We start from the raw sequence: 17,276 nt of genomic DNA, 5'->3' as shown, positions 1-17,276 counted from the left end.
TTTTTGGGACGAACATGCTACCATTATCATACCATTTGAACGTGTCGCAAGTTGTCGATTTTGTGTGTATTAGCATTTGTCTCCCATTTTTTCCGTGAGATCTGTTTTCTCTGCATTCTTGACCATTAGTTACCGTAGATGTTTCGTATTGTTGTAAAGTCTTCTCTTTGGACCTACCTACAAACAAGGACCTTTTTGTTCACATTTTGACCAGGTCACTTCCCAACGAACATCTCGTTGGTACGCACTAATTCCCCTAGATGGCGCTATTTATGTCCTAGTTAACTTTTACCCATGGCGCTTTGGTTTGTATCAAACGTAGCTATTTTTGTTTCGTTCACTGCAAAAAAGTGTTCTGATGCAGGATTATCGTGTTTTTTTAGTGTTGGTGGGATATCGGAACAGGCACAGACGCTTCCGTGTTGAATAGAAAGTTTTGGTGTGAAGCTCGGCGATTATTAGCTGCGATAAGGCGACATAGCTAAAAAAGAGCACACCTCTTCCTCGTGGTTGCCCATACGAGTACGTACTCACAAAGTTGGGTGATGGGAGTAGTGGAACCTGAAAAAGTGATATATTTTAGAAAAATATAGTAGCTTCTGCGAACCCATGTTGGAAAAAAGACTTATACCGCGAGCATTAACACGTAAACCGGCAATGCATGCTGCGAGGGTGGCTGGAGTGGTAGATGCAACAGTTCGGGAAAGAGGTGGAAAGATTGACAACGCAGGCGGAAGTACCGATTTCCTTGTCGAAGTTGCTGATGAGTGCAATCGCTTGCTGATGGATCTGTGGAACGTGATAATAAAACTCACCATCTGCCGTTTGCAGGAATGTTAGGATAGTCGCATAGTCCTCCTTATTGCGCGCGAAAAAATATGTTTCAAAAACAGAACTTTAGATCACTCTCGAGCGAGATCGAGGAATTACTGCTGTCGCACTCACTGCTGCTTGTCGCCGTTCGACAAAAGTGTGCAACTAGATCTAGGAACTGGCCACAACCACTGCAAAGCACGGCTCCAGCGCCAACAGCAACAACAAAACGTGTTCGCAGAAAGTCCACCAGTCCTCCTATAAGTAAACATAGTCCTCCGAGGAACAATTTACTGACCTCAGATCCCCGTTCTGCAAGGCTTCAACGCAAGCAGTTGCGTAGACCCATATGCAGAATTGATTATCCAGCAGCATGTACGTTAAGTTAACTAAACCAGACATGAAATGACAAGAATTGCAAGACAGAAATTACCTTTTAGAAACACAAATGAATAAAATTTAAACAAATACTTTATAAGACACTATCGAATTGTGCGTAGCAATCCAAAACATTTTTACCTGCCCGCCACGAATGTTATAAAAATTTCTCTTCAGGATAGTGAAAAGCCAGACTAAAATCCTTTATTTATACATTTGAGTTTATCCATACTCCAACGAGTAACATTTCACGAGCTTTATGTATATCAAATAATTGTTTCTAATAGATAATATCCTGAATCCAATCAACATACTCTGCTACATTTGTATATACACCTGGTACACCAGTAATGCCACATTCTCTAGGTCCAAAACTGACCACACCGATCAGATACCATGCACCAGCAATCTGACGCATCAGAGGACCGCCCGAATCACCACTGCATGTGTCCTTGCCACGCACACCTCCGGCGCACATATGCGTGCTTTTAAGCGAATCTCCTTTCTCCTGATAAATTCGTTCACACTCTTGCCAGTTTGTGACGTTCAACTCGACCATCATCTTCACCTCACTCGCCGTTGCTGTCTCCGTTTTACCCCAACCGGCAGCAAAACTTGGCTTTCCGACATGATTACGATTACGGAGCGATTAGCTCAACGGTTGACAAATAGGTCGTACTGTTTCAGAGTACTTTACCGAACGGGTGAAACGAATCAGAGCGATATCGTTTTTAAAGCCCTCGAACTGGTCATAGTTTCTGTGAACAACAATCTTCTCAATGTCCATATCGATCGGTGTTTTGGAACAGAAGCCTTCCTGACAATCATTAGTCGTCGACAAATCCCACTCGCCAAGGCGAACGCGATGGCTGCCAAGAATTGATAAGATTTTTGGAATAGTAGCATTTTTGGTAGACGAAACGTTTCATTGATACTTACACCTTCCAGCTACGAGGAATCGATTTGATGCAATGGGCAGCAGTAACAACATACCGCTCATTGATAAGCGATCCTCCACAGTGGAAACCAAAGCTTCCGTCTGGTTACTGAAACTGAATCAACGCCGTCGACGGAAACTCATCGATTTGTGTAGACTGACCGCTAAGAATACGATCGGAGAGTTGTACGCCGCAATGTGGAGGCTCTGGTAGAGAAGATCTCTGATTGGACCCTGCACAACATACCTTTTTTTTTGTTAACGGGGAGGGAACCTTCAAAAGGTAGCCCCCTGCACAACATACCTTGTGGTCATGGGGATACAAGAGCAAGTAAGCTTTCAAGCTATTATGAAATCAGAAGCTGACAATTCTGTTTGCTCACCAATATTTTTGACGATACACACCACATCGGCTTTGAATGAGGAACTCTGTATCTTCAGGCGTTTGAAAAGGATTATTGTAGATGTTGACGAGTGGTTGGCAATCCTGGAAGTGGACTCATTTGCCCGCTTTTACTACAGGATTTGTACAATCTTGTCCCAAAACTTAAAAAATCGAAATTAACAAGAATAACCTTATGTAAATCATGCCTATAACTAGCTGTTTTGCTCGTCGAGCTCTGCTACAAATTGCCTTGTCTAGTACTGATAGTTATTTTGTTCCGAATCTACTAGGTTCGTTGCGTTCCTTCTGTGGAATGATCGTATCTGAGTGCATACAAATTCATAAAGTTGGTTTTTTGCACATACATGTTTTGTTCGTCTTGCGAATATTATAACGCTAACATTTGCTTCTGTAACTCTTGATCAAAGCTGTAGTGGAATGAGCAATACTCATAGTAACAAGAATGTGAACACGTTTGTTCAATGATCGAATGCAAAATTGATATCCTTTTTTACCATTCCACTAACCAATGATGCTGTATTCCATTCTCACGGGTGAAAGCTTTCCGTGTGCCATTATAGTGTTTTGTATGCTTAGAAGGTTGGATTCTGTAAGGAATTAATTTTATCTAAAACTGAGCAGATATTGAACGTCGGAATAGGTCAACGTTTGATAAACTTTAATAAAACACGTGTATAAGACGTTTCATGGACGATACTAGTTGTAGTTGCGATTGGTTTGAATGTTACATTGTTTAATATACGTTTTTACATTGTTTAAAAGATTACTCGATCTTGACAGACCAATAATTTCCTTACCTTGTCGTGTTTGTTTGTTTAAATTTCTTCCTCTGTTGAATGTTTTCAGAACTCTGATGGAAAAATATCGTTGAAAGTTACGAAGAATTCATTGAAACAAAATTTTTATTGAAAACTGCTTGTGAATCAAAAATTCTAAATTAGTTTTACTAAATAGTTCAATAACGTAAAAATGTAACAAACATATCTTACAGGATTATATGAATTTTCTCGTGAAGGTAGGCTGAACGAACCTACTAGAACCGTTCCGTTCCTCTAAGAAAAGAACCTGGTTCTGTTTAGTTCCGAATAAATGAAACTATCTAAACACTACTTTCCACCATACAAGGATGACGAATATGAGTGGCTGCAGGTAGTATGAAGCACCATGCAGCGATATATTGAATCAGTTGGACTGTTAGCCACCGCCGAGTTAAATCGTTAAATGCAAACTATTGTTCATCAACAAAACCATTATACATGATTAATCAATCATAAAAGCATTTATACATGCCAATTGATCTCACAGTTAATGTATGGAGCTTTAGAATTATAATAATAACATTTGAAGTTAAGCGATTGTTTGCATCCTCTGTCAATGCAATAAGTTTGATTCATGGCAAGGACATTTGTTCACGGACCTACTAATCAATTCCCGTGAATGTTAAATGAAATGTTTTCAAAGTACATAAAGTTAACAGTAATGTCTTGCAAAACATGATGATTACATCGAAAATCTCGACATTAGAGGACATCCTTATTATGCATGAAATCAAACACGTTTAATATGTGTGGTCTGATTTAACCCTATTTGGCATGGCCATGATATGATTATTTAAATTATTGTATAACTTATTTTGACTTACCTACTCCTTTGGACATTTGTTTAAAACATAAATTAGGTTCCGGTTACGAAGATCTTTCAAAGACCTCTAACGTTACGCAACATACCTATGATTAAGTGGATAAAAGACAAATTAAAGTACAAATTCAATAAAAATTGAGCTTGTAAGCTTTTATGAAACCAGAGGCTGATAGTTCCGTTCATTCACCAATATTTGTTTACGATACATACCACACCGGCTTTGAGTGAGGAACTCTGTTTCTTCAGGAGTTTTAAATGTATTATTGTATATGTTGACGAGTGGTTGACAATCCTGGAAGTGGATGCACTTGCCCGCTTTTACTACAGGATTTGTACAATCTTGCCCCAACGCTAACAAAATTGAAATTGAAACAAATAACTTTAACGCTGTAGAGTTCACACTTATAACTAGCGGTTGTGCATACTGAGCGCTTTTACACTTGGACCACACAAGGATGACCAAAAGAAACATCCATCGCTGCAGTCTTGCACCATCAAACGCCATCTTGCGATAATTAGATTCGGTTGCACTGTTTACCACTGTCGTGTTCAATCGTGAAAAGCAAACTATTGTTCATCAATAAAATCATCGCATTTATATGTGCCAATAGAGCGCTCTGTTAATGTTTGGCTTTCTTTAAAATAATAATAATAACGTTTGAGTTCCAGCGAAAGTCGTTCCTCTGGCAATGTCACATGTTTGATTGAAGGTACCATGCATCCACGTAGCTGCTAATCAATTCCTGAGAATTTTGGATGGAATGCTGTTGAAATACATTAAGTAAGCAGTAATATCTTGCAAAACATTATCATGCCATTGAGCATCTCGTTATTAAAGGTCATCTGTACTATGTATGAATCGAAAACATTTAATATATGTGGTTTTTCGATACCAGGTCGTTGTAACGAAGAGTAAGTGTTCTTTTTCAATCTTATTTTGCGTGGTCATGACATTAATGCTAAAATAAAGTTATAACTTTCATCGGTGTTTGTGATGTGAAGTCGTTGTTTTATGTGTTTCAGCAAACGAAACTCTGATTACTTATCACATCACTAAAATATACTAAATAGTACAAAAAGCGCAAAATCTACGCAAAAAGTCAATGTTTTGCCAATAACTTTTCTTGTCATATAACACATTTGTTTCTGAATTATGTAAATAATGTAGTACTATAAGTTGCCGTTCGATGACGATGATGATCGATAAGTTGCCTGTTTTGCTGAATAAATAAAGGGCAGAGAAAGAAGGACCATTAAACTGTAAATTATCGGGTAGCTCCAAACTTTAAAATTGAATAATTTTGATCCAATTTGGTTGAATGATTCGAATAAAAGTGAGGATAGTTTTTTTTTTAATTTTGCTATCTGTTGAGTGAATTATTGCGCTTTAGTGGAATTAGTCTAAACGCGCGGTAGTCGACCAGCGACTTGTCGACTTGTCGACCAGCGAACCTAAACAGTCGCGTCCCATAGCGTGTGTAATCATGATAGAAATAAACTTATCCTCGTTATACCATGTGAAACGCACGCGGTCCTTGCTATCCCTTTTATAATTGAGAAAACCAGTGTTTTTATTCAAAACAACTAGTAAGGTTTGTTATCAACTCGTTTGAAATGAGTAAAAAAACCTCTGTTACTGCGGAAACAACCCGGATGAGCGATCCTCCATTGGTAAGCCGATCACGCGAAGGAAGATTGATTCCGAAACTCTCGCGCAGTTTCCTTGGCGCTTTGAGCTCTATTTGGAATCAGACGAATAGGCTTTTCCAGAATCGACCAGACCGTCTTTCGAATGACTGGAAGACACCGGGTGGAGGTTTAAATTTCAAGGGAATTATTTGTACCAATGTTTGTTCTTACGTACTAACTCTGGTTAGGGTAAAGTTGAGTTGAGATATATCATGATCTCGATCTGGTGTTTCACTCTGTTTTGAAGATTTACTTGCTTTATGTATGTTCGTTTGCTCGTCCCTTTTTGGTTTGCTTATGATCCTGTTCCTTGCATGACGTATTTTCCGTTGCTGTATCTGATGTATATTTTATAGCTTGCATTCCCTGTTGTGCTGTTCACTGCTTATTTAGGCTAGTAAGGGATCTTATATTCCAAGCAGATCTCACATTTAGGCCAGCAACGTTAGCGCGCACGACGATCATTTGTGATAAGCAATGACCTGGGTTGTTAACTTAGCCTAAACAAAATTAGTCCAATTAGTTTTAGTGTAAATAACATAACCCTACGGTAAAATCAAAATATATACAGCATGTGAACAAGTAGTACCCAAACTACGTGTATCCTCTTATACACGTATTTGGAGATACGCAGTCTTTGACAGCTGAGTTAATTTTTAGTTAAAAAGCGGATCTTTCGCGGATTATAGCGGTTGACCTCTAATGTTCAATGATGACAATGTTTAATCTCGTGGAGTTCAATGGTATGACAATGTTTTGCAAGACATTGAATCAGACATTATTGTTTGAAAAACCATGTTTTTCAAAACATAAATTCTCAAGAATTGATTAGCTATGTTAGTAATCGAACATGTGGCTTTGCCAAAGGATGTAAACATTCGCTGGCACTCAAATGATATTATTATTATTGTATAAAATCTAAACATGAGCAGCGAGAGCTATTGCCATATATAAATGCGATGATTTTATTGATGAACAATAGATTGAACACGACAGTGGTAAGTAGAGCAACCGAATCCGATTATCGCAAGATGGCTTATGATGGTGCGAACCTCCAGCGATGGAGTTTTCTATTGGCCAGTCTTATGTTGGTGAGTAGACTAAGGTTTTATTTCCATCTGTTCGAATAGTTTTTACGTTCATTTTCTCTTCGATCGCCATGCCCACAGGTATGTTGTACAGCGTCGAACCAGATTACTTCACTGCCAAAATCTCCGAATTGTGGCGTACAAATGTCCGATCGTGTATATGGTGGTCAGGCTACAAAGATCAATGAGTTTCCATGGACGGCATTGATCCAGTATCGGAAACAGGACGGAAGCTTTAGGTACCGCTGTGGAGGATCACTTATCAATGAGCGGTATGTTGTTACTGCTGCTCATTGCGTCAAATTGACTGGTTCTGTTTGGAAGGTGTAAGTATATATGATGTTTTTCAACCCACTACCAGCAATTAAAATAATTTTTTATCAAATCTTGACAGCCATCGTGTACGCCTTGGTGAGTGGGATTTGTCGACGGCCAATGATTGTCAGAATGACTTCTGCTCCAGTGCACCGATTGATATGGAGATTGAGAAGATCGTTTACCACAGTAACTACGTCCTAAAAGATAATGAAATTTCCAACGATATTGCGTTGATTCGTTTCACCCAATCGGTTAAGTACTCGGAAACAGTACGATCAATTTGTCTACCGTTGAGCGAATCGCTTCGTGATCGTAATCATGTCGGAAAGCCAAGTTTTGCTGCCGGTTGGGGTAAAACGGAGACAGCAACGGCGAGTGAGGTGAAGATGATGGTCGAGTTGAACGTCACAAACTGGCAAGAGTGTGAACGAATTTATCAAGAGAAAGGAGATTCGCTTAAAACCACGCATATGTGCGCTGGAGGAGTGCGTGGCAAGGACACATGCAGCGGTGATTCGGGCGGTCCTCTGATGCGTCAAATTGCTGGTGCATGGTATCTGATCGGTGTGGTCAGCTATGGACCTACAAAATGCGGCACAGATGGTGTACCAGGTGTATATACAAATGTGGCAGAGTTTGTTGATTGGATTCGGGATAATATCTACTAGGAACAATTGATTGTGATACATAAAGCTCGTGATATGTCAGGGAAATGAATAAACTCTAATGTTATGAAGCATTCGATTTTAGATCGAACAAAATGGAAATACGGAATATATAAGGGGGAAAATCTCTAACGTAGCATCTTTTCGGTGATCAAATGCTTATCACCAACCGTGACGAGCGCAAGAGACTCGATGTTACCTTGACCAAAAAATAAAAAATTCTGTCCAGCACAACTCAACAATAAACAATTGGTTCTGATAAGCTTCATGACACTCTTCAATGATACTGGGAGGTAGTCAATGTTTCATCAATAAAAATGAAGAACACCAAGTCTGTTACGTTTATTCCAGAAGCAAGTGCATTGAGTGCGAGTGAGATGATGCGAGCACTACAACTGCTGTCTTGTCTTTTGCGGTTGAATTAAAAAGAGAGATTTATCTTCCGGTTTTGATACGATCGTATTAAAAAGGCAGATCTTGATGTTATTCTAGAGCACTCCACGGTTTTCGTCAAACGAGTTACAGAGAGCTGAAATTGCACTGCCTGCATTACAACAAGGACAGACGTTCCAAGAGGAGTTGCACGCGCCGAGGAATGGACGATCAATTCCGTGAACATGCAGTTTACGATGGATGAATGTAATAATAACTGCGGATGGTCTCATGGTAGGAGGTCGACTCAACAAGGAAAGGATTGCAGCGTCAGTAAAAAATCTGATAGGATGTCTGAACTAATCAAAAACTTTTGGAGTCATCCGAATTTCTAGCATCGAGCATAACGTAGATGCCAAGATAGGCGCTAGGGTGCTGTGTTTTTTTTATTTTGTCTTCGTATGCGTGGAAGGACAATGGTCGAAGCATTACAATGACGAGTTCTATGAGATGCACGGCGAATTTACTGTGGTACATCGGATTAGACTCGCCAGTCTGCGGTGGGCCGGTCACGTCATGAGAATGACACCGGACGACCCTGCCCGTGAAGTTCTTTAAGATTCTTTTCACATATATTACATGCGTAGGATTTCATACGTAGAAGAGAGGTCCTCTAATGTCGACATGCTCAATGGTATCATCATGTTTCACCAGACTTTATTGTTAACTTAATGTTTTTCAACAACATTGCATATCAAATTCTCAGGAATTGATTAGCAGCTACGTGGACGAATGGCCTTGTCGTCAATCGAACATGTGGCATTGCCAGAGGTTGTTAACAATCTCTCGAACTCAAACGTTATTATTATTATTGCATAAAACCTAAACATAAGCAGCGAGATGTATTGCCACATATAAATGTGATGATCTTATTGATGAACAACAGTTCGCTTTTAACGATCGAACACGACGGTGGTAAGTAGTGCCACCGAATCCAACTACCGCAAGATGGCGTTTGGTGGAGCGAGCCTGCAGCGATGGAGTTTTCTATTGGTCAGTCTTGTGTGGTGGACAGAGCAAAGTGTAACAGCGCTCGGTATGCACAACCGCTAGTTATAGGGGTGAAGTCCATCATTTTAAAATTATTTTTGTTAATTCGAATTTGTAAGGATTGGGTCAAAGCTGTACAAATCCTGTAGGAAAATCGGGCAAGTGTATCCTTTTCCGAGATTGTCAACCGCTCGTCAACATCTACAATAAACACATTATTACGCCACAGGAATCAGATTTTATCTCACAGAGCCGGTGTGGATTGTTACAACGGAAATCATTGGTAAGTGAGCTAAAGTATTATTTTCAGGTATTCAAATTGTTGTTACGTTCATTTTCTTCTCGATCGTCATGACCACAGGTACGCAGGGGAAAATGTGAGATATTAAGATTTATTGAGGATAATTGCAAAAATGATTTGTGATACAGTAGTTCCTTCCATTTCGATAGTTAGTTCGCGAATGCCTAGTGACGCCGCGCTTTACTTACTAATCCTTTTCTCACAATATATCTCTCTTTTTTCTATCTATCTCTCTCTTTCTCTATTTATTTGTATTTCTTTCCTTGCTTCACTTTTCCACGAGCTGCTAAGGTTTTTACCTCCTTGTTCATTCTGACAGGTATGTTGTGCAGCATCCACCCAGATTTCTTCACTACCAAAATCTCCGTATTGCGGCGTACAAATGTCCGATCGTGTATATGGTGGTCAGGCTACAAAGATCAATGAGTTTCCATGGACGGCGTTGATTCAGTATCGGAATCAGGACGGAAGCTTTAAGTACCGCTGTGGAGGATCACTTATCAATGAGCGGTATGTTGTTACTGCTGCTCATTGCGTCAAATCGACTAGTTCTGATTGGATGGTGTAAGTATACATGAAGTATTTCGTCAACCCACTACCTGCAGTGAGAATAATTTTTTATCAAATCTTTGTAGCTATCGTGTACGCCTTGGTGAGTGGGATTTGACGACGGCCAATGATTGTCAGGAAGGCTTCTGTTCCAAAACACCGATCGATATGGAGATTGAGAAGATCGTTTACCACAGAAATTACGTCCTAAAAGATAACAAAGCAATGAACGATATTGCGTTGATTCGTTTCACCCAATCGGTTAAGTACTCGGAAACAGTACGATCAATTTGTCTACCGTTGAGCGAATCGCTCCGTAATCGTAATCATGTCGGACTGCCAAGTTTTGCTGTCGGTTGGGGTAAAACGGAGGCAGAAACGGCGAGTGAGGTGAAGATGATGGTCGAGTTGAACGTCACAAACTGGCAAGAGTGTGAACGAATTTATCAAGAGAAAGGAGATTCGCTTAAAACCACGCATATGTGCGCTGGAGGAGTGCGTGGCAAGGACACATGCAGCGGTGATTCGGGCGGTCCTCTGATGCGTCAAATTGCTGGTGCATGGTATCTGATCGGTGTGGTCAGCTATGGACCTACAAAATGCGGCACAGATGGTGTACCAGGTGTATATACAAATTTAGCAGAGTTTGTTGATTGGATTCGGGACAATATCTACTAGGAACAATTGTTTGTGATACATAAAGCTCGTGATATGTCAGGGAAATGAATAAACTCTAATGTTATGAAACGTTCGATTTTAGATCAAACAAAACTTGCTCGATGATACCAACCCCGTAGTACAGATTTTTTTTGTCAAACGGGAATGATTGTTTGGGACAAGCATGATAAGGGGGAAGGTCTCTATCGTATCATCTTTTTGGCGAACAAATGCTAATGACCGTGACAAGCGCAAGAGACTCGATGTTACCAAAAAAGTAACAATTTCAATAAGCGTCAAAAGATTCAATTACTGCAGTAAGTATTGAACGTAAAGAAGTATTTCAAGTAACCGGAAAGTCGGTTCCATTAGTAAAACTAATGCAGGCTGATTTATTTTTTCTATGATGGGCTTGTCGAAGGAGAACATTCGCCTTGGTGCTAATAAGCCGCCAAAAAACTAAGTGTGAACGGATTGTTATCGGATTAGTCGCTATAAAAGGACGAGCTCATCCCTTTTCTCGTTAATTAGCCCTTGGATCTGATAAGCTTCATGACACTCATCAATGATTTTGGAAGGCAGACAATGTTTTAAGAATGTTGGATTGCATATATAGTACAGATGTCCTCAAATGTCGAGATACCCTATGCTATCTTCATGTTTCACCTCACATTATTGCCAACTTAATGTTTTTCGAAAACATTGCATGTACAATTCTCAGGAATTGATTAGCTACGTCAACAAATGACCTTGTCATCAATCGCACATGTGCCATTGCCAGAGGAACGACTTTCGTTCGAACTGAAACGTTATTGTTATTATTATTATTGCATAAAACCTAAACATAAGCAGCGAGATGTATTGCCGCATATAAATGCGATGATTTTATTGATGAACAATAGTTCGCTTTTAACGATCGAACACGACGGTGGTAAGTAGTGCAACTGAATCCAATTATCGCAAGATGGCGTTTGATAGTGCGAACCTCCAGCGATGGAGTTTTCTATTGGCCAGTCTTATGTGGTGGACAGAGCAAAGTGTAACAGCGCTCGGTATGCACAACCGCTAGTTATAGGCATGAAGTCCATAGCGTTAAAGTAGTTTGTTTCAATTTCGAATATGTTAGAGTTGAGTCAAGACTGTACAAATCCGTTAGGAAAAGCGGGCAAGTGTATCCACTTCCGAGATTGTCAACCGCTCGTCAACATCTACAATAATCCGATTAGCACGCCACAGGAATCAGAGTTTCTCTCGCAAAGCCGGTGTGGTATGTTACACCTAAATTCATTGGTGAGTTAACGAAAGTGTTCGAATTGTTTTCACGTTCATTTTCTCTTTGATCGCCATGACCGCAGGTATGTTGTGCAGCATCCACCCAGATTTCTTCACTACCAAAACTTCCACATTGCGGTCTACAAATGTCCGATCGTGTAATCGGTGGTCAGGCTACAAAGATCAATGAGTTTCCATGGACGGCATTGATCCAGTATCGGAAACAGGACGGAAGCTTTGGATTCGGCTGTGGAGGATCACTTATCAATGAGCGGTATGTTGTTACTGCTGCTCATTGCGTGAAACGGATTCCTGCTGGTGGGAAGATGTAAGTATAAATGAAACATTTTGTCCACCACCGAATGCTTCTATTGTAAAATTCTTATCAAATCTTGGCAGGCATCGTATACGCCTTGGCGAGTGGGATTTGTCGACGGCCAATGATTGTCAGAATGACTTCTGCTCCAATGCACCGATCGATCTGGACATTGAGAAGATTGTTGTCCACTGGAACTATGACCCGAATGATCGTAGCTTTAAAAACGATATTGCGTTGATTCGTTTCACTCGTTCGATTAAGTACTCTGAAACAGTACGACCTATTTGTCTACCGTTGAGCGAATCACTTCGCAATCTTAACCACGTCGGACAGCCAAGTTATGCTGTCGGTTGGGGTGATACGGAAGTTGCTATTGCGAGCCAAATGAAGCTGAAGGTTGAGTTGAACATCACAAGTTTTCAAGAGTGTGCAGCAGTTTATGAAGAGAATAGAATTTTGTTAGACAGGAAACACATATGTGCCGGTGGTGAGGAAGGCAAGGACACATGCAGCGGTGATTCGGGCGGTCCTCTGATGCGTCAGATTGCTGGTGCATGGTACCTGATCGGTGTGGTTAGCTTTGGACTAGCGTGGTGCGGCGTACCCGATGTACCAAGTGTTTATACGAATGTAGCAGAGTATGTCGATTGGATTCGGGATAATGTCTACTAGAACTTTATTCGAATCTGACCAGCTTTCTTTGGAGATGAATATTGCACTAAGTCTGCTTCAAAAGAACGATGTCAGTAGCACTTGCTGGATTTCGCCCTAAAAGTGCATTCTTTTATAGAATGGCTTCTTTGTATTGGGATATGAATTAAATATAATAGCTTAGAAATTAAATAGAATTAAATAGAATAGCTTTGAAAGTGTGACGAGGGAGCTTAATATTTTGCACCTTGTATATAGTGAAAATCACCACCAGGAAGACAATTTCGTTATTAGATAACCGACAACACCATGTAAGGAAAAACGTCATTGTGAGTAATGACTGAACTGGCATGAACTGGAACAAGCGGATTCAGCTATTTGCCGACTCGCAGAATTCAAAAGAACTTTTCCCGCAGAAGATTCGATTATTGTAGAAGAAATACCAGCTATCAAGATTAATGTTATCGGTACTAACGGCAGATAAAAACGGCAGAAAAAAAAACTCGGAATACACACAATAGGACAAATAGAGATTTAGTCGTTGAGAACCCTTAAAAAATTTCTTGTTTTATAAGGAGACATTTGTAAGAAATAATGTTAGTGAGTTCCAACAATAATTGTGCAGGAAGGCTGGCATGAAGGCATCTAGTCAAAGTGTTTCAATACGTCGTTTAACATGAGTGTTTCAATTTTTTTAATATTCTCTGTTAGTGTTTTCTTTACTCTTGGGTCCATTTTCCCTCTACGAATGTTCTTTTTCCAATGCAAAAGAGGCCCATCGACGTAATAACATGATTGTTTGAAAATCTTTGTTCTGAAGCGAGCGTAAAAATTCAAAAGGAGGATAATGTTTTGCGAATATTAAAAATTGACTGTTTTCAAAAACACATAAGGGCTCATTCAATTATTACGTAACGCAAAAATTGTCAATTTTCGACCCCCTCCCCCCTATTGTAACAAAACGTAACACGCAATCCCCCTCCATTAATTACGTAACATTCCGTTGACCCCCCTCCTTGTTTGAAAAAAAATGAAACTTTCTTAAATAATCCATGTAGTTTTATGTATTTCGACTAATGCAAAAAGTAACAAACATACTGCCTAATAAATTAACTACTCAAGCAAGCCTGACTTGCTTAATCGTTACTTATAATTTGAAGCGGTTTTAGAACCTACTTCAATCTATACAGCTACGATTCTGCATACGATACTTCATTACCCATGTTTGTTTTCCGGCTATCCGTATCATTCATCAATATAATTGGCATCATTGGCATGTACCAAGTTAACTAAACCAAGGTTGGATAGGTTCTGGATAAAGATATCAATTTCCGGAAGACGCTTTGTATACTAGTCTTAAACACCACAGATTCCAAACGAAGAATTCATTCGCTAATCGTCCTTTTAAAAAGCTTAAGAAGCTCGTTTGAGAGTTTACATTGCATCGTACCATGGCGAATCAAAGTAATCTAATAAGAAAAAGAATTCGTACGTAAATTATTTATCAGTACTATTCCTTTCTTATTTATCTAGCAACCTTTTATTTGCGTAGTTGTCTTCTGTTAATTTTCATTATTCATTCACCTTTTTGACTACTTTTTTTTATAAAACACAGATTTTGATATAAAGCACAGCTCCACAGATGAAGCTGCTACAATGATGAGCTTTATGAGACGGCGAACCTATCGTCATACAGCGGATTAGACCAGCCTGGGCCCCGGTGGGCTGGTCACGTCATGAGAATGATACCGGACGACCCTGTCCAAAAAGCCGTTTTAGGTAGTCCTCATGGACAGACGAGGTTTGTTAGGCCCAAATTAAGTTAGAGGGATGCCATTGATGCGTCCACCATACAGACCGGCAAACACGGCCATACAAGCACCGATCACGATGTTGCACGTTCTAGTTGGCAAAATTTATTCATTGTACCGTGAATAAGCTTCCGAGCACTACATGGTATTGAATAATTAACTGATGTATGGGTAATGATTGATGTATGATTGTATGAAGCTCTTTACAACAGTGGATAACTCGGATGTATCATTCTGAGTCTGTTTAGAGCTCTTCAAGCTCAATGTAAGTTTTAAGAGTCGACGATGCTTGCTATGTGACAATGGGTGCAAACTGGATCCACTACAAAACACAGGATTGCCAATTCACCATCTGAGTAGACACCAGAAGTCAATGAGTGGGTATCAGAAGATACCAAGAGACTTGACCTTTAAACAAACGACAAGTAGATAGATAACATGGAATTTGTATAAAAATCCCTTAAATAAGTTAATTTATCATACATAGACTATGAGCGGAAATCTAAGTATCGTCTTATCGTATGTTACGTAACAAAAAGTTAAGCCCCCCCTCCCCCCTATGTAACCCCCCCCCCCCCCCCCCCCCCCCTATCAGCGTTACGTAATAATTGAATGAGCCCTAAAAGAACATCTACAAAACTCAAAAAACAGGAGGATGTTTTATCATAATTTTAGCATAATTATTATAACCATATCAAATAGAGTTAAAACAGACCACGTTTATTCAATGTGTTCCATTTCATACACAATACAGATGACCTGTTTTGCAAGACATTACTGCTAACTTTATGTTTTTCAACAACATTGCATGTACAATTCTCAGGAATTGATTAGCTACGTCAACAAATGGCCTTGTCATCAATCAAACATGTTGCATTGCCAGAGGAACGACTATAGCTTGAACTCAAACGTTATTACTATTTTTGTATAAAACCTAAACATCAGCAGCGAGATCTATTGCCGCATATAAATGCGATGATTTTATTGATGAACAATAGTTTGGTTTTAACGATCGAACACGACGGTGGTAAGTAGTGCAACTGAATCCAATTATCGCAAGATGGCGTTTGATAGTGCGAACCTCCAGCGATGGAGTTTTCTATTGGTCAGTCTTGTGTGGTGGACAGAGCAAAGTGTAACAGCGCTCGGTATGCACAACCGCTAGTTATAAGCATGAAGTCCATAGCGTTAAAGTAGTTTGTTTCAATTTCGAATATGTTAGAGTTGGGTCAAGACTGTACAAATCCGTTAGGAAAAGCGGGCAAGTGTATCCACTTCCGAGAATGTCAACCGCTAGTTAACATCTACAATAATCCGATTAGCACGCCACAGGAATCAGAGTTTCTCTCGCAAAGCCGGTGTGGTATGTTACACCTAAATTCATTGGTGAGTTAACGAAAGTGTTCGAATTGTTTTCACGTTCATTTTCTCTTTGATCGCCATGACCGCAGGTATGTTGTGCAGCATCCACCCAGATTTCTTCACTACCAAAACTTCCACATTGCGGTCTACAAATGTCCAACCGTGTTATTGGCGGACAGCCTACGGACATCGATGAGTTTCCGTGGACGGCATTGATCCAGTTTCAAAAGCCAGACGGAAGCTTCGAATTCGGAGGCGGAGGATCACTTATCAACGAATGGTATGTTGTTACTGCTGCTCATTGCATCGAATCGATTGCTCCTGGTTGGAAGGTGTAAGTATGAATGAAGCACTTTGTCCACCACCGAATGCTTCTATTGTAAAATTCTTATCAAATCTTGGCAGGCATCGTATACGCCTTGGCGAGTGGGATTTGTCGACGGCCAATGATTGTCAGAATGACTTCTGCTCCAAAGCACCGATCGATCTGGACATTGAGAAGATTGTTGTCCACAGCAATTTTACCATGAGATTTAATAGAAATGCCAACGATATTGCGTTGATTCGTTTCACTCGTTCGATTAAGTACTCGGAAACAGTACGACCTATTTGTCTACCGTTGAGCGCATCACTTCGCAATCTTAACCACGTTGGAATGCCAAGTTTTGCTGCTGGTTTCGGTAAAATGGGAAATGGCGTGACGAGTGAGGTGAAGCTGAAGGTTGAGTTGATCATCACAAACTTGCAGGATTGTAAATCAATTTATGAATGGCAGGGTTTTTCGCAAAAATCGACACACATGTGTGCCGGTGGTGAGGGTGGTAAGGACACGTGCATCGGTGATTCGGGCGGTCCTCTGATGCGTCAGATTGCTGGTGCATGGTATCTGATCGGTGTGGTCAGCTATGGACCTAGAGAATGCGGCATGCCTGGTGTACCAGGTGTATATACGAACGTGGCAGAGTTTATTGATTGGATACGGGATAATGTCTACTAG

General features: G+C 40.1%; 4 protein-coding genes and 1 pseudogene across 4 annotated transcripts; 4 read left to right on the top strand and 1 right to left on the bottom strand.

The window, feature by feature from the left end:
• Window positions 1-1,471: 1,471 nt before the first annotated feature.
• LOC128309531 (CLIP domain-containing serine protease B4-like) lies at window positions 1,472-4,680 on the bottom strand (annotated as a pseudogene).
• A 2,215-nt stretch (window positions 4,681-6,895) lies between these two features.
• LOC128309521 (CLIP domain-containing serine protease B4-like) lies at window positions 6,896-7,938 on the top strand. Its single transcript, XM_053045935.1, has 3 exons — window positions 6,896-6,955; window positions 7,034-7,278; window positions 7,347-7,938. Exons 1-3 carry the CDS (start codon window positions 6,896-6,898, stop codon window positions 7,936-7,938), a joined length of 897 nt encoding a protein of 298 aa, XP_052901895.1.
• A 1,377-nt stretch (window positions 7,939-9,315) lies between these two features.
• LOC128297218 (CLIP domain-containing serine protease B4-like) lies at window positions 9,316-10,885 on the top strand. The gene is made up of 4 exons (XM_053032824.1): window positions 9,316-9,403; window positions 9,477-9,640; window positions 9,978-10,222; window positions 10,294-10,885. Exons 1-4 carry the CDS (start codon window positions 9,316-9,318, stop codon window positions 10,883-10,885), a joined length of 1,089 nt encoding a protein of 362 aa, XP_052888784.1.
• A 943-nt stretch (window positions 10,886-11,828) lies between these two features.
• On the top strand, window positions 11,829-13,127 carry LOC128297219 (CLIP domain-containing serine protease B4-like). The gene is made up of 4 exons (XM_053032826.1): window positions 11,829-11,916; window positions 11,991-12,154; window positions 12,220-12,464; window positions 12,536-13,127. Exons 1-4 carry the CDS (start codon window positions 11,829-11,831, stop codon window positions 13,125-13,127), a joined length of 1,089 nt encoding a protein of 362 aa, XP_052888786.1.
• A 2,850-nt stretch (window positions 13,128-15,977) lies between these two features.
• LOC128297217 (CLIP domain-containing serine protease B4-like) lies at window positions 15,978-17,276 on the top strand. Its single transcript, XM_053032823.1, has 4 exons — window positions 15,978-16,065; window positions 16,140-16,303; window positions 16,369-16,613; window positions 16,685-17,276. Exons 1-4 carry the CDS (start codon window positions 15,978-15,980, stop codon window positions 17,274-17,276), a joined length of 1,089 nt encoding a protein of 362 aa, XP_052888783.1.

Source organism: Anopheles moucheti, chromosome 2 (genome assembly GCF_943734755.1).
Source record: "Anopheles moucheti chromosome 2, idAnoMoucSN_F20_07, whole genome shotgun sequence".
NCBI classification, from domain to species: domain Eukaryota; kingdom Metazoa; phylum Arthropoda; class Insecta; order Diptera; family Culicidae; genus Anopheles; species Anopheles moucheti.
The sequence above is the reverse complement of the archived record's forward strand: the minus strand, read 5'-3'. Positions and strand labels throughout refer to the sequence as shown.

Coding starts and splice junctions, on each gene's coding strand:
- LOC128297218 (XM_053032824.1), top strand. CDS start 9,316: ATGGCGTTTGGTGGAGCGAGCCTGCAGCGATGGAGTTTTCTATTGGTC. Junction 9,641..9,977: donor TGTTACAACGGAAATCATTG/GTAAGTGAGCTA, acceptor TCATTCTGACAG/GTATGTTGTGCAGCATCCAC. Junction 10,223..10,293: donor ACTAGTTCTGATTGGATGGT/GTAAGTATACAT, acceptor AAATCTTTGTAG/CTATCGTGTACGCCTTGGTG.
- LOC128309521 (XM_053045935.1), top strand. CDS start 6,896: ATGGCTTATGATGGTGCGAACCTCCAGCGATGGAGTTTTCTATTGGCC. Junction 6,956..7,033: donor TATTGGCCAGTCTTATGTTG/GTGAGTAGACTA, acceptor CCATGCCCACAG/GTATGTTGTACAGCGTCGAA. Junction 7,279..7,346: donor ACTGGTTCTGTTTGGAAGGT/GTAAGTATATAT, acceptor AAATCTTGACAG/CCATCGTGTACGCCTTGGTG.
- LOC128297217 (XM_053032823.1), top strand. CDS start 15,978: ATGGCGTTTGATAGTGCGAACCTCCAGCGATGGAGTTTTCTATTGGTC. Junction 16,066..16,139: donor GCAAAGTGTAACAGCGCTCG/GTATGCACAACC, acceptor CGAATATGTTAG/AGTTGGGTCAAGACTGTACA. Junction 16,614..16,684: donor ATTGCTCCTGGTTGGAAGGT/GTAAGTATGAAT, acceptor AAATCTTGGCAG/GCATCGTATACGCCTTGGCG.
- LOC128297219 (XM_053032826.1), top strand. CDS start 11,829: ATGGCGTTTGATAGTGCGAACCTCCAGCGATGGAGTTTTCTATTGGCC. Junction 11,917..11,990: donor GCAAAGTGTAACAGCGCTCG/GTATGCACAACC, acceptor CGAATATGTTAG/AGTTGAGTCAAGACTGTACA. Junction 12,465..12,535: donor ATTCCTGCTGGTGGGAAGAT/GTAAGTATAAAT, acceptor AAATCTTGGCAG/GCATCGTATACGCCTTGGCG.